General features: G+C 40.3%; 1 protein-coding gene across 1 annotated transcript; it reads left to right on the top strand.

Moving 5' to 3' along the window:
* Nucleotides 1-2,403: 2,403 nt before the first annotated feature.
* dnajc14 (DnaJ (Hsp40) homolog, subfamily C, member 14) lies at nucleotides 2,404-11,712 on the top strand (the record flags this gene model as incomplete). The annotated part of the gene is made up of 6 exons (XM_079218121.1): nucleotides 2,404-3,627; nucleotides 3,757-3,863; nucleotides 4,329-4,448; nucleotides 4,585-4,745; nucleotides 5,708-5,810; nucleotides 7,130-11,712. The coding sequence occupies 6 exons, from the start codon at nucleotides 2,404-2,406 to the stop codon at nucleotides 7,455-7,457; spliced, it is 2,043 nt and encodes a 680-aa protein (XP_079074247.1). The 3' UTR covers nucleotides 7,458-11,712.
* Nucleotides 11,713-11,927: the final 215 nt, after the last annotated feature.

The raw sequence follows: 11,927 nt of genomic DNA, 5'->3' as shown, positions 1-11,927 counted from the left end.
TATTTATCTTGCCGCAATTCCCTCCCCAAGGTTGGTCAATATAAAAATATAATATATATAATGTATTATATATATAAAATATATATACAAAAATTATATATATATATATAAAACAAACATTTTAAAGAAAACATATTTATATATAAATATACAGCAGTAACCTTTAATCATTAACCTAGATCAAAGACACAGGTACACTGGAGATTTCAACCATGCAAACCTTAAGACTGTCCTTCCCAAACTACATCAACGTTGTCTTCCCAACAACAGGGTTTTTGTTATGTATTAGATGATGGCGCAATTCCCTCCCCAAGGTTGGTCGATTTAAATTTTTTTTTATATATTTAATGTATTAATTATTTATTTTAAACCATTCTATATCCATCTATCTATCTATCTATCTATCTATCTATCTATCTATCTATATATATATATATATATATATATATATATATATATATATATATATATATATATATGATTGAACATAATGGATATACTGAAATAAGACCTACAATACTAGATTTGTAGAGGAAAATCTACGTTTTTAGATGGCCAGGTTGATTCTTTATTATCAGCATTACCAAGAAATCAATGTGCGGCAGTAGAGGTTTTCTGAGTTGTGTGCCGACAGTCTAAAAACCACGAAGAAGAAGCAGGGGGAGGAGGAGGAGGAAGAAGAAACTGGAAGAAAGTAGGAAAAGGAGCAGGAGAAGAAGAAGTGGCTAAAAAAAACAACACGGGCACTGGCTGTCTGATAACAAACAAGGTTACACAGTTGTCTAAGAGGTATATACGACATTTAGTTTGTTTGAATGCAAAATGCAAGTAATTTGCCTTCTTGATGGTGCGGTCCGGTGTCCAAAACATGCCTTAGCTTGCTCGTCAAACCCCACAGGAAGGGGATATTAGCTAGTCCAGCTCGTTGCTGGTATTAGCTAACAGTTATCTGCTCGGCTTACTGTCTGCTAGCTAAAGACGTGAACAGTGTGCAGCTGTGCTGTCGTTTAATCTTCGTTTGATACCTTATTTAGTCGAGATGTTGTCAGGTTATCTAGCCAGAAGAGAGCTAATTATAGCGCCTGTCCGTCATCCTGCTGCTTCACGCTAACTCCCTGTCTGTCTGCTAACATTAGCCGCCTTGAAAACAACTGGCAGTGCTGTCAGAGTTACATTTATATCAATCCAGTCAGTTAGTCGATTCACCGCTTTGTAACGTCTGCTCGTCTCGTTTTTCATTGGTTCTGAAATGTGAAACGTTAATTCAGCTTGCTAGCTAGTTCCTGAAGGCACCGCGGTCCTGGCTAGCTGAACGTAATGTCTCGTGCACTGTGGTACACGCGCTCGTGTTGAATCAAGTGTCTAATTTTACGTTTCCTCTACAACGACTGGACGGACAAGGTCATGCAGTTGCATCACATGTTTATTATGTTAATCATTAATTAATGACACGACTCATTCGTGCTTGGTTGATTATTTATTCAGGAAAAGCTTCTTCAGAAGCGTGTCGTTATAGTGAAGTCTGGGCTAACTTCAATGTATCGCCTCATCATATTACTGGTAGCAGCAGGTGGAAGGTAAAACTATTATTCTCGATTTGTCAATTGTTTAATCAAGTGTTTAGTCTATGACGTTATATATATTTTGCTGTCACAGTTCTTGTCTTGTTTGACCAACAGCACAAGTCTAAATATTAGTAGTTTACAATTACATACAACTGAGAAAAGCAGCAAATCCTGATATTATTAGAGGCTGGAACCAGTGGATGTTTGATAAGTAAATTTGACTTTAGAATCTGTTTTTGGTATATTTTTCTGTTTATCCACCAATCAGGTAACCGTTTCATCGCTTCATCTTTTATTATATTGCTAGGTTCATATGCAATGTAACAGTATATTTTCTTGAGTATTCAATTAAGAAACAATCACCAATAAATGTCAGTGTCGGTTGTAAAATTCCTAAAAACCAGTATCAACAATACACACCCAGAAATGTTAAAGAAATAGCTACCATGGATTTAACAATACAACAAAGCTTCTGATGGTTGACATATTTTTTAAGACAACCCCTTCATTTCAGTTTGTGGAAGGTGTAAACAAATGTTATTGTAATATGAATGAAGACTGATAGAAGTAATGTTTCCTCATTTATTTCTGCTTATTCACAATTCATTTTACGTGTTGATTTTCAGGTAACGACCGGATGCATGATGCGAGGTGTGTAAAAACCTTTTGACACCTGGAAGCGGCTGCTGATATGGTGGACCAGAGCGTGACGCTCAGGAGCCCCCAGTCTCACCTTTTTATGAGAGCCTGGGGAAAATTCTGCCACCGATTATGGATCTAGAATTTCTTCCATGAGATTCCGATTTTGCGGCTCTTCAATCAAACGGCTGTAAGAAACATGGAGCGAGAAGCAGCTGAGAAGGAGATGGATGGCGTTACAGATGCTGATGAGGAGATCCCTGATGGTGATTCAACCTCAGTAGCTGAGTCTAATCAGTGGGAGGCCAAACAGACTGATGATGAATGTCAGCAGGAGGAAAAAGAAGCCTCAAATCTCAAATCTCAGGACACCCCAAATCCAGCTCCTCAACAAGACTCTGGAGATGCTGAAGCAGAGTATTGTGGATCTACAGAGGCCAAAGAGGATACTGAGGAGGCTTCAGATGGGTTTGAGCACGACGACACTGCAGATAACGAGAACCCACATGTTATAGATCAAGAAGAGGATGAAGCTGCGAAGGAGCAGCACATGAACGGGGAGTCCGGTTGGAGGAACATGGGGCCTGGACGTAGATGCAAATTGAGGCTGAGTGGATCAGTTTCAGAGCAGAGCGGTCAAAGTGCATTCTCCTCCATTCCAAAAGGCAATGTAATGTCGAGTGGTGGGCGGCACAAGCAGACCCGCAGACGTAACCACCACCACCATCAGCAGAACCGAGGCCGCAGGCGGACAGGCAACCAGCTCGTCTTAGCTTTCAAGGAGATGCTCTCAGAGTCCCTGAGCTTCTGGTGCATCTCCTGCGTCCACATGATGATTGAGATTATTGTCACATTTACTCACAATTGTGGAGTTGGTGTGGAGACGGGAGGGGTGAAACTATACAACTTTGGGCAGCAGCTCCTTGTAAAGATCACGGATGTAGGAGGATTGAAGGCGGACGCTAGTCGGATTCTGAAATGGACTGCTGGCACAGGAACAGACTTGGTGGATAAAATTGTTCGGTCAGTAAAGTGGGTAAAAACAGCTGCCTTATTTTGTTTGAGACTTTTCTGCGCTTTGGTTATTCTCGGCTTCCAGTGGGCAAAAAGAGTGTCGGTTCGTCTTGGTGGAGAGAGGGCAAAACGCTATTGGACAGCTTTTCAGGAGTCAAGGTTTTGGACGAGAGTAGTGTCCCTGCTGGAGAGAGTCCGTAGCAGGTTTAGGAGGCATGGCCATGTTCCACCGTCCAGCCCTGACTCACCGGGCAGAGCAGGGAGAAGCCAGCCAGGCCAGGAGCTGGAGAGACTGCTGGCCTTGGCTGAAGTACCAGAGGATGAGCTTGACCCCTTTATGGTGCTCGGTGTGGAGGTGCATGCCACTGAGGCTGAACTGAAGAAGGCCTACAGACAGCTGGCTGTCCAGGTGTGTGTGAAGTGACTAGCTGAGTGAAAAAATACAACTATTGAATGCCTGAATTAATGCCTGACGAATGTATCGGAGGCTTTCTCTCCTTTACTCATACAGCCTTTTACTCTGTTCTTTCTTCTTCAGGTCCATCCAGACAAGAATAAACATCCACGAGCTGGAGAGGCGTTCAAAGTACTGAGGGCTGCCTGGGATATTGTCAGTAACCCAGAGACACGGCGAGAGTACGAGTTGTGAGTACACAGAAAAAGCGAGACACATAAATACAAAAAAGACAAATGTCCTCAAAAACATTTATTTAGTAGTTTTTAAAATCAGTTTTTCCAGTTACATTGATACCTAAAAATTCGTTTTTTCTGCAGTTGAAAACCTGTATCACCAGTTTGGTAATAATACATATTCTAAGTTCTTATTTTTTTCATCCTCCTTTTGTTAACCACCACTGTGGAGTGCATGTGCTCCACAGTGGGCTCTGTCCCTGCATCATTTGACCTAATTCAAGTTTCCTACAATTTCCACATATGTAAAATAGCGATAGTCAATAGAGATTAACTGGAACTATCCTGGGTCTATTGCTTTAAGATGTACAGTGTTTTCTTCTGTGAGTTTGACTCACAGAAGAGTCAAACTCTTCTGTGAGTCTTCCAGCCTTATGATGTTTTATGTGTCACAAACCTGTCTGTTTCGTTCCCACACAGGAAGCGTATGGCAGCAACCGAGCTCTCAAAGTCCATGAATGAGTTTCTCACTAAACTGCAGGATGACCTGAAGGAAGCCATGAACACCATGATGTGTACCAAGTGTGAAGGCAAACACAAGTATGTCGCTCATCAACTGAATTAGAGTCAAAGTATTTCCTCAGACTGAATTTAAACATTCTGTGATAAACACAACTAAATCATGTCTTATGCAGTAAACTTTCACGACAGACGTGTTTCCTTCGTTGCCTTTCAGGCGGTTCGAGATGGATCGTGAGCCTGCAGAGGCCCGGTTCTGTGCCGAGTGCAACTGTTGCCATAGTGCTGAGGAGGGCGACCTGTGGGCAGAGTCCAGCATGTTGGGCCTACGTATCACGTACTTTGCCTGTATGGATGGCAAGGTGTTTGATATTACAGGTGAGCACGAAGATTGATCCGCCCCCCTCATCAGTAACTAAACAGTAATACATTCTGTAGTTTGCATGAGCTCATATATATGATCAGCAACCACCAGTGCTTGTATTTGCAGGTTAAAGGAATACTTTACCCACGAAAGCACCTTGTGTTACCTTTTAATTCTTAAAGAAAACTTAATTTTTTCCCATTCCTCCACAGCGAATGAAGATTTTTTTTTAAATCTGAAAAGTCTTGAGGTATTGAAGTAAACGGGGGGCCACGCTAAACAGCAAAACTATACGACACTAAACATCCCTTTACAAACTATCACACAACTCGTGCAGTATGACCGAAGACTCATTTCTGTAGTTGTTACATTTCATTTCATTCAGCTGACGCTTTTATCCAAAGCGACAATAAGTGCATTCAACCATGATTACAAACTCAGAACAACAAGAATCAAGAGAGTACAATTTCTTCAAAAAAGCCTTTATTCAAAGTATAGTCGAAAAAGATGTGTTTTTAGTTTTCGGCGGAAGATGTAGAGACTCTGTTGTATACTTATTACTTGCCAAACACATGCATCTTTGCTAAAATCATACTATTTCAAACACTTGGTCACAAACACGCTCACTCTATTTGTTCGTGTGAGTCTGCATGAGTCACACGCGTAGTGATAGTAGCGAGGTTTTAATGTCAATGCATGTGCGCATACGACTCGATAAAGGTGACTTAGATTGTACCGCACGAGTTGTGTGTGAGTTTGAAAGCATCGGTCATTGACGTCAATTCATCACGACTTTTCTTTCTGTTTTTTGATTATTTGTTCACTGTGGAGGCACTTGAGGAAAAACTATTGTTTAGGAATTCAAGGTAACACGGGGTGAAGTAACCCTGGAAAGAAAAGCGTCAAAGCACAGGTTCAGAGTATTTCCTAGATGCACTGATTCCTGTCGGTCATGTGAGATGTTGTCATGTTTCAGAGTGGGCCGGTTGCCAGCGAATAGGCATTTCTCCTGACACGCACCGAGTGCCCTATCACATCTCTTTTGGTTCAAAAAACAACAGCAACTCCACACGACACAGGTACGTCCCTTCTAGTGAGACACGTGTATGTTTGTTGTATCGGTGATAAATAATGTTTTATAATGTATCAAAACGCTCAATCCTTGGAAAAAACGAACATCGCCTGCATTCAGAAACTGTGCCTTTTTAAATAAGCTGTAGGGCTTCGATAAGGTTGGGATGTCACATCTACACTATATACAGACAGTCAGTGCAGCTTACAGTTATTTCCAAGCTGCAATGACGGTGCAGAGCTGCTGAGAGTGCCGAGGCGTAAGACCCTGAAACGCATGGATGAGAGCAGTCTGGGCTCTTTTGGGAGCAGACTTTAATGGCGCTAAACTTCATCTTCTCAGACAGAGGATTAATATACATATGTTCATTTAAACAGACAGTACCAGAAAATAATAATAACTTTATTTATATAGCACCTCTAAAAACAAAGTTTACAAAGTGCTCTACAGAGAAGCAAAGTCATACATAACGTCAATACTGGTAATCAAAAAAGATCACTACCATAAAGGCAATGAATACAACAAAACCAAACGAATAACCAAAATGAGCCAATGGAATAGAAAACAAACAAATAAATAAATAAAATAAACGAACAAAAACAGGGGAACAAAAGAACTGCATAGGATGAAATAAAAGGATGATGTCACTTAAAAGCAATTCTATAAAAATATGTTTTAATGATTTGAAAGAAGTTTTTGATTCTGCAAGCCTTATCTCCTCCGGTAGGTCGTTCCAAAGTCGAGGGGCCCTGATGGCAAGAGCACGGTCACCCTTCGATTTAAGCCTCGACTTTGGAACCCGAAGGATCTGAGGCTGCTGTTGGCTCATATGGGGCTAGCATTTCAATAATGTAGCACAGGCGGGCCTTTAAAGTGATCCATACAATCTTTAAATAAATTCTAAAACCAACCGGGAGCCAGTGGAGAGAGGCCAGAACTGGAGTAATGTGATGTCGTCTGTTAAAACCAAACCGGTAGGAAGAAGACATGTTCTGGTAGAAACCCAACATCCAGTTATGGACCTGGAAATGAGCAGGATGTGGTTCCTTTAAAGACTGTAATTATAATAACTACATTTTTTTCTCGTCTGTGGGTGTGTGTGGTGCCGGAGTGGCCTCCCCTTGTGTCGAGCACTGTTGTGAAAGAGAAGCCCATACTACTGCCATCTTGAATGCACTTTATGTTCCAATAGAATATCCTTCTTGTTTACATTTGGCCAGAATGCACTCTGCTCATATGCTGTTGCATATCATGGTCTATGAGAAGACCATGATTTCACTCGAGGCTCCAGCACAGATCTCTGTACTTTACACCTTTGACTTCCAGGACGCCCTCAGAGCACGCCGCAAGTCCGACCAACCCTGCAGACTTGCAAGACTTCTTCAACCGCATCTTCAAGGGAGGACCTCCTAACGACATGGCGGCCAATGGGGGCTTCTTCCCATCAGGTCCAACCCCTCACCCACCTGGAGCTGGAGCTGGACCTGGAGCTGGACCTGGACCTGGACCTGGACCGCCCCCCTTCTCCCCTCCCCCGAGCCAGACAGGTTTCTACAATCCGGGGGTTCCACGGCCAGAGTCCAGCGAGAAGTGGGCAGAAAGTGGCAAACCCCCCCGAAGGAGGAAGAAGGTCCGCAAACCCTTCCAGAGGTGAAGTCTGTTGACCCCTCAGTGTATTAACATAGCAACACAGAGACACAACACATAACGGCCATGTTTGTCTCTCGCCTGCCTGTTGGCATGCCAAGATCTGAACTGGAGATAATTTGTAAGGCTGTGGTCAGATCAGCCCGAGCAGCGAGAGAGGGACTATCATGGGAGGAGCCTGTTGACTGAACAAGTATTGAAGGAGGGCTGAAGAGGTGGAGGTGATGGTGCTTTACCTCTCATGTCACCTATTTTGTTTTGTTTGTCTTTAAGATGACAGTAGCCTTGGCATTGAAATCCTTATCGGGATGCTGTAATGAAACGTTTTCCTTTTCATAAATTCCTGCCAAATCCCGCAACGCATGATTTATTCACTTGCATTTTAATACTTTGGTTTACTCACTTTTGCAGTTTTTTTGTTTTTGTTTTTTTTGTACATGGTTAGATTACGACGTTGGTTCCATTCAGAGTGTCACCTGAGGAGAGAGTTATGGATCACTTTAATCAACATGATGATTAATGCTTCACTTTGTCAGTGGCTCCTCATGCATCTCACCCACTGTATTTCAGGAATGAATGGAAACTAGTTGAACTCAACACATCTGAACTAAATTTAAAGAAAAGGGCAGAAAATAGTGTGTTTTTCTGCTTTTACAGTCAAATCAGAAAGTAATACTACGTTAAGCATTCGCTGTGTGGACGGAGCATTAGTGTCTACAGACAGCAGGATTCAGACTAAATGAAAGTCAACTGAATCTTTTGAGAGTAACAAACTTGTGCTCTAGAAATTATGTTTCAGGGTTGAGATATCACAGAATATTAAACAAATTCGTTTAAAATTATTACTACATGAAGATTTGGCCATTTGTGCAGTAATCTTTAAATTCTTGATATTTGTGGCGGAGATTACCAGAGAATCACATCCTACATTTATAAACCTTTCTTAAGAGCCACTGAAAATGATAAAGCGTTTTTTTTGTTTTAAACTATACTGATTCTAACGCGCTAAACCTGCCTGCTGTTTGTTTCCGGTTGAGATGTAAAAGCAGGAATGAGTTCAGTTGTGTTTCTGTTAGACTGATCACCAGTTTAAAAGGTCTCAACTTTAAAGTGACACCTTGACATTTTGAAATGTTGATATTTCTCTGCCACATATATTGGTGTTTTGAAGCGCAGATATACTTGCTCTTTGCTGCCCCCTGCTGATTCAAAGTGGAACCAAACAATGGAAACATCAAATGCTAAGGCAAGCCTGACCTGTATGTAAACTTACAATGCTGTCAAATGTTTCCCCCCAATCAGCATTACTTTAATTTGCTCATTATTGACTTTCACAGTGAGCTGACGGTTAAAAACATCATGCAATTTGCAACATATACAAGATGTTAATGTCATTTAATTTGAGTAGTTCATGCTGCCACTGAAAGATTATACATTCCACAGTCGTCTAAATCTGAACACTATTTTTTATCAGCTTGTTAAATTCCATCTGACATCAGTGGTCACCCAGCTCAGGACTAATCTGTAAAACATAGACAAATAAACCTTCATAAATAATAGTCTTACTCCTGAGGGTGTAGAGCTCAGATATGTTTTGTTTGAAATTATATATTTGTATCATCTTGTTTTCAGCTGACTGCTTACAAACACAATAAATAATGGTATTCTTAAGGTTTTGCGGTCAGGGGTTTTCTTCTGGATGTGGTTCAGCTTTCAAAATGTCAAAGTCACAGGTTTCTGTTTGCAACAACATGAAGGGGTCAGAACAATTATAATTAGTTGTATTTGGGGTTTCGTGATTATGGTTCTTGCATAGAAATAATGTAATTTCATCAGAGGTTAAGACAACTGAGCTGTTAATGTTTACACCTGATATGTGAAGGTTGTGAGAGTGTAGTGAAATGGCAAATGTTTGCGATAAGGCATTTGATAAAAGCTATTTTTTTATATTGACAGTTTATGTTTGTTGTGTTTTGCACACCCGCCCCTGTATAACATCGGAGGGTTTTGAACAGTCATCGTTTAGTCGAAGCAGACTCTTCCAGCTGCAGCTGAGTGGGAGGTGTAGCTCGCTAAGCTAACAGCTCTTTTGCAAATTAAGATATTTTTTGGTAGAATCTAAATGTTAAAGGAGTGACAGATTTTTAGAAAAACAACATTTGAGTTACACTCTGGAGAAACCCAGCTCTCCAGAAATATGGCATTGTAATGCATTATTTTTTCTGGTAGTTTGAGAAGCTAAATCTTTGTTGTTTGAGCTCATTGCATAACGCTTGACATGTTTCCTTTTTTCTTTTATGTGTGCATTTGACCAGTTTCCCAGACTGTATTGAGTTGCTGTCAATTAAAATGGCCCTTTTTAAATGAAACCAACTCAAAATTAAATATTTGTTTTAAATTGACCAGGGTTAAAGTTCGATTTGTGATAATCAGAAAGAAACCAACAAAAAATGTGGGTAATTTGTTCCAGATAAATAAAAATTCCAACAATGTTTTTCCATCTTAAATACTCATAAAGGCTCATTTTAATATCTTAAGTTCCTGCTTCAGAAAAGTGTTTTTTGATCGTTATAATTGTAAAATATTTGAAACTGGATTCACAGCTGAAGCCACGTTGAGCAGAGTGTTGATTTCCACACCTCGACTTGAATGTACAAGGATGTATGTTAAAGGTAGCAGGTCGAGGTCAATGAAAGAGCCAACACTTTGTTTTCTTTTCTTTCCAAGTTTTTAACAGAATATGCAGAAATATTGCAAAAAATATCTGACAATCATCAGGGTTTTCTTTTTCTTGTGGGGAGTTCTGAGGCGAGTTCCCTGGCTGGCAGACAGTTTAAAGATATCACTGTTGGGTTTCTTTCCCCCGCTTACTCTGGTTTTCAAAATAAAGAGGATTTCCTATATGCACATTGTTGTTCTGTTTTATGCTCAGAAGGCTTATACATAAATTATTTCTGGTACAATGCATATCAAAGCTATATCATATAAACATACACTGACAAAAAGATTACACGTCATCATTACAAACATCTTGAATCGGTTTCAGTTCTTTCGAGGAGCTTGTTGGCCTGCATAGGTCCCATTCTTCATATTACATTTGACTAAACGCACACAGTCACTGTTTTACCTCACAAGGCTTTTCCATTCGCTGACCTTAACTGATGGTACTTTGGCCATAGAAAGAGCCGTCCACCCTTCTGCTCCTTAAAAGGAGTTGTTCCAGAAAGGTGCAGATTACTGAGTCACTCACTTGACTCATTATAACCTTTTACAGGTTAGGGTGGAACACTTGTAATATCACTTTTCATAACTGCAACTTAAACTCCTTTAAATCACAAAGAAATCCTTCAGATCAGTCAGAAGCCGTCTTTAAGTCTTTCCTCTGGCAGTGAAGCGTTCCTCAGCAGTGAGCGATGTTCCTTCTTCTAGCTAACGTCTGTCTGTAGACACATGGCCACAAAGCTATTAAATGCTCATCAGGTCAGAGCTAAACAAAATTCACAAATAATGCCAACATATTGGATCATCGCAGCGCATAGAAGTCAACCGTGAAATTGACTGAGAAACATTCTGATGTAAATCTGAGGTCGCAAAACGTTTCCTGTCCCTCGCCACACTGTGACCTCCACTCCCTGAGGCATTGATAGTTTTAATCTGTATCAGCTCGGAACAATACTGGGAACAAACAGCATTTTTCTTTTCCCGACTCTTTGTGCACACACACACGTTCAAAAGTTTGGGGTCACTTAGAAATGTCATTTTTCAAAGAAAAGCACTGTTTTTTTCAATGAAGATAACATTAAATTAATCAGAAATACACTATACATTGTTAATGTGGTAAATGACTATTCTAGGTGGAAACGTCTGGCTTTTAATGAAATCTCTACGTAGGTGTATAGAGGCCCATTTCCAGCAACTATCACTCCGTGTTCTAATGGTACATTGTGTTTGTCATCGCATAGAAGACTAATGGATGATTCGAAAACCCTTGTGCAATTATGTTAGCACAACTTAAAACAGTTATGCTGGTGAGAGAAGCTTTAAAACTGGCCTTCCTTTGAGCTAGTTGAGTATCTGGAGCATCACATTGTGGGTTCATTATACTCTCAAAATGGCCAGAAAAAGAACGTTCATGTGAAACTCGCAGGTCTGTTCTTGTTCTTAGAGATGAAGGATATTCCATGCAGGAAATTGCGAAGAAACTGAAAATGTGTCTGGGTGACCCCAAACTTTTGAACGGTAGTCTATATATTTTTTTAAAAGACGACATTTCTTGTACTTGTCTTCTCTCTGAAAAAATCTTTTGAACCTGAAATTAAAAAGACAGTATTTGAAATCATTGTTTAGCCCAGACCGGATGTTCATCTTGTAATATGCACACTTGCAAATATATATATATTGGTTAAAAATAAGTCAGTCTTATTTATATTTAAAATATTTCAACCCCATCCTTCTTTCTCTACTAATATAGAATGAA

Source organism: Taurulus bubalis, assembly GCF_910589615.1.
Source record: "Taurulus bubalis genome assembly, chromosome: 5".
In the NCBI taxonomy this organism is placed as follows: Eukaryota; Metazoa; Chordata; class Actinopteri; order Perciformes; family Cottidae; genus Taurulus; species Taurulus bubalis.
This window is presented reverse-complemented; position numbering and strand designations above follow the sequence as displayed.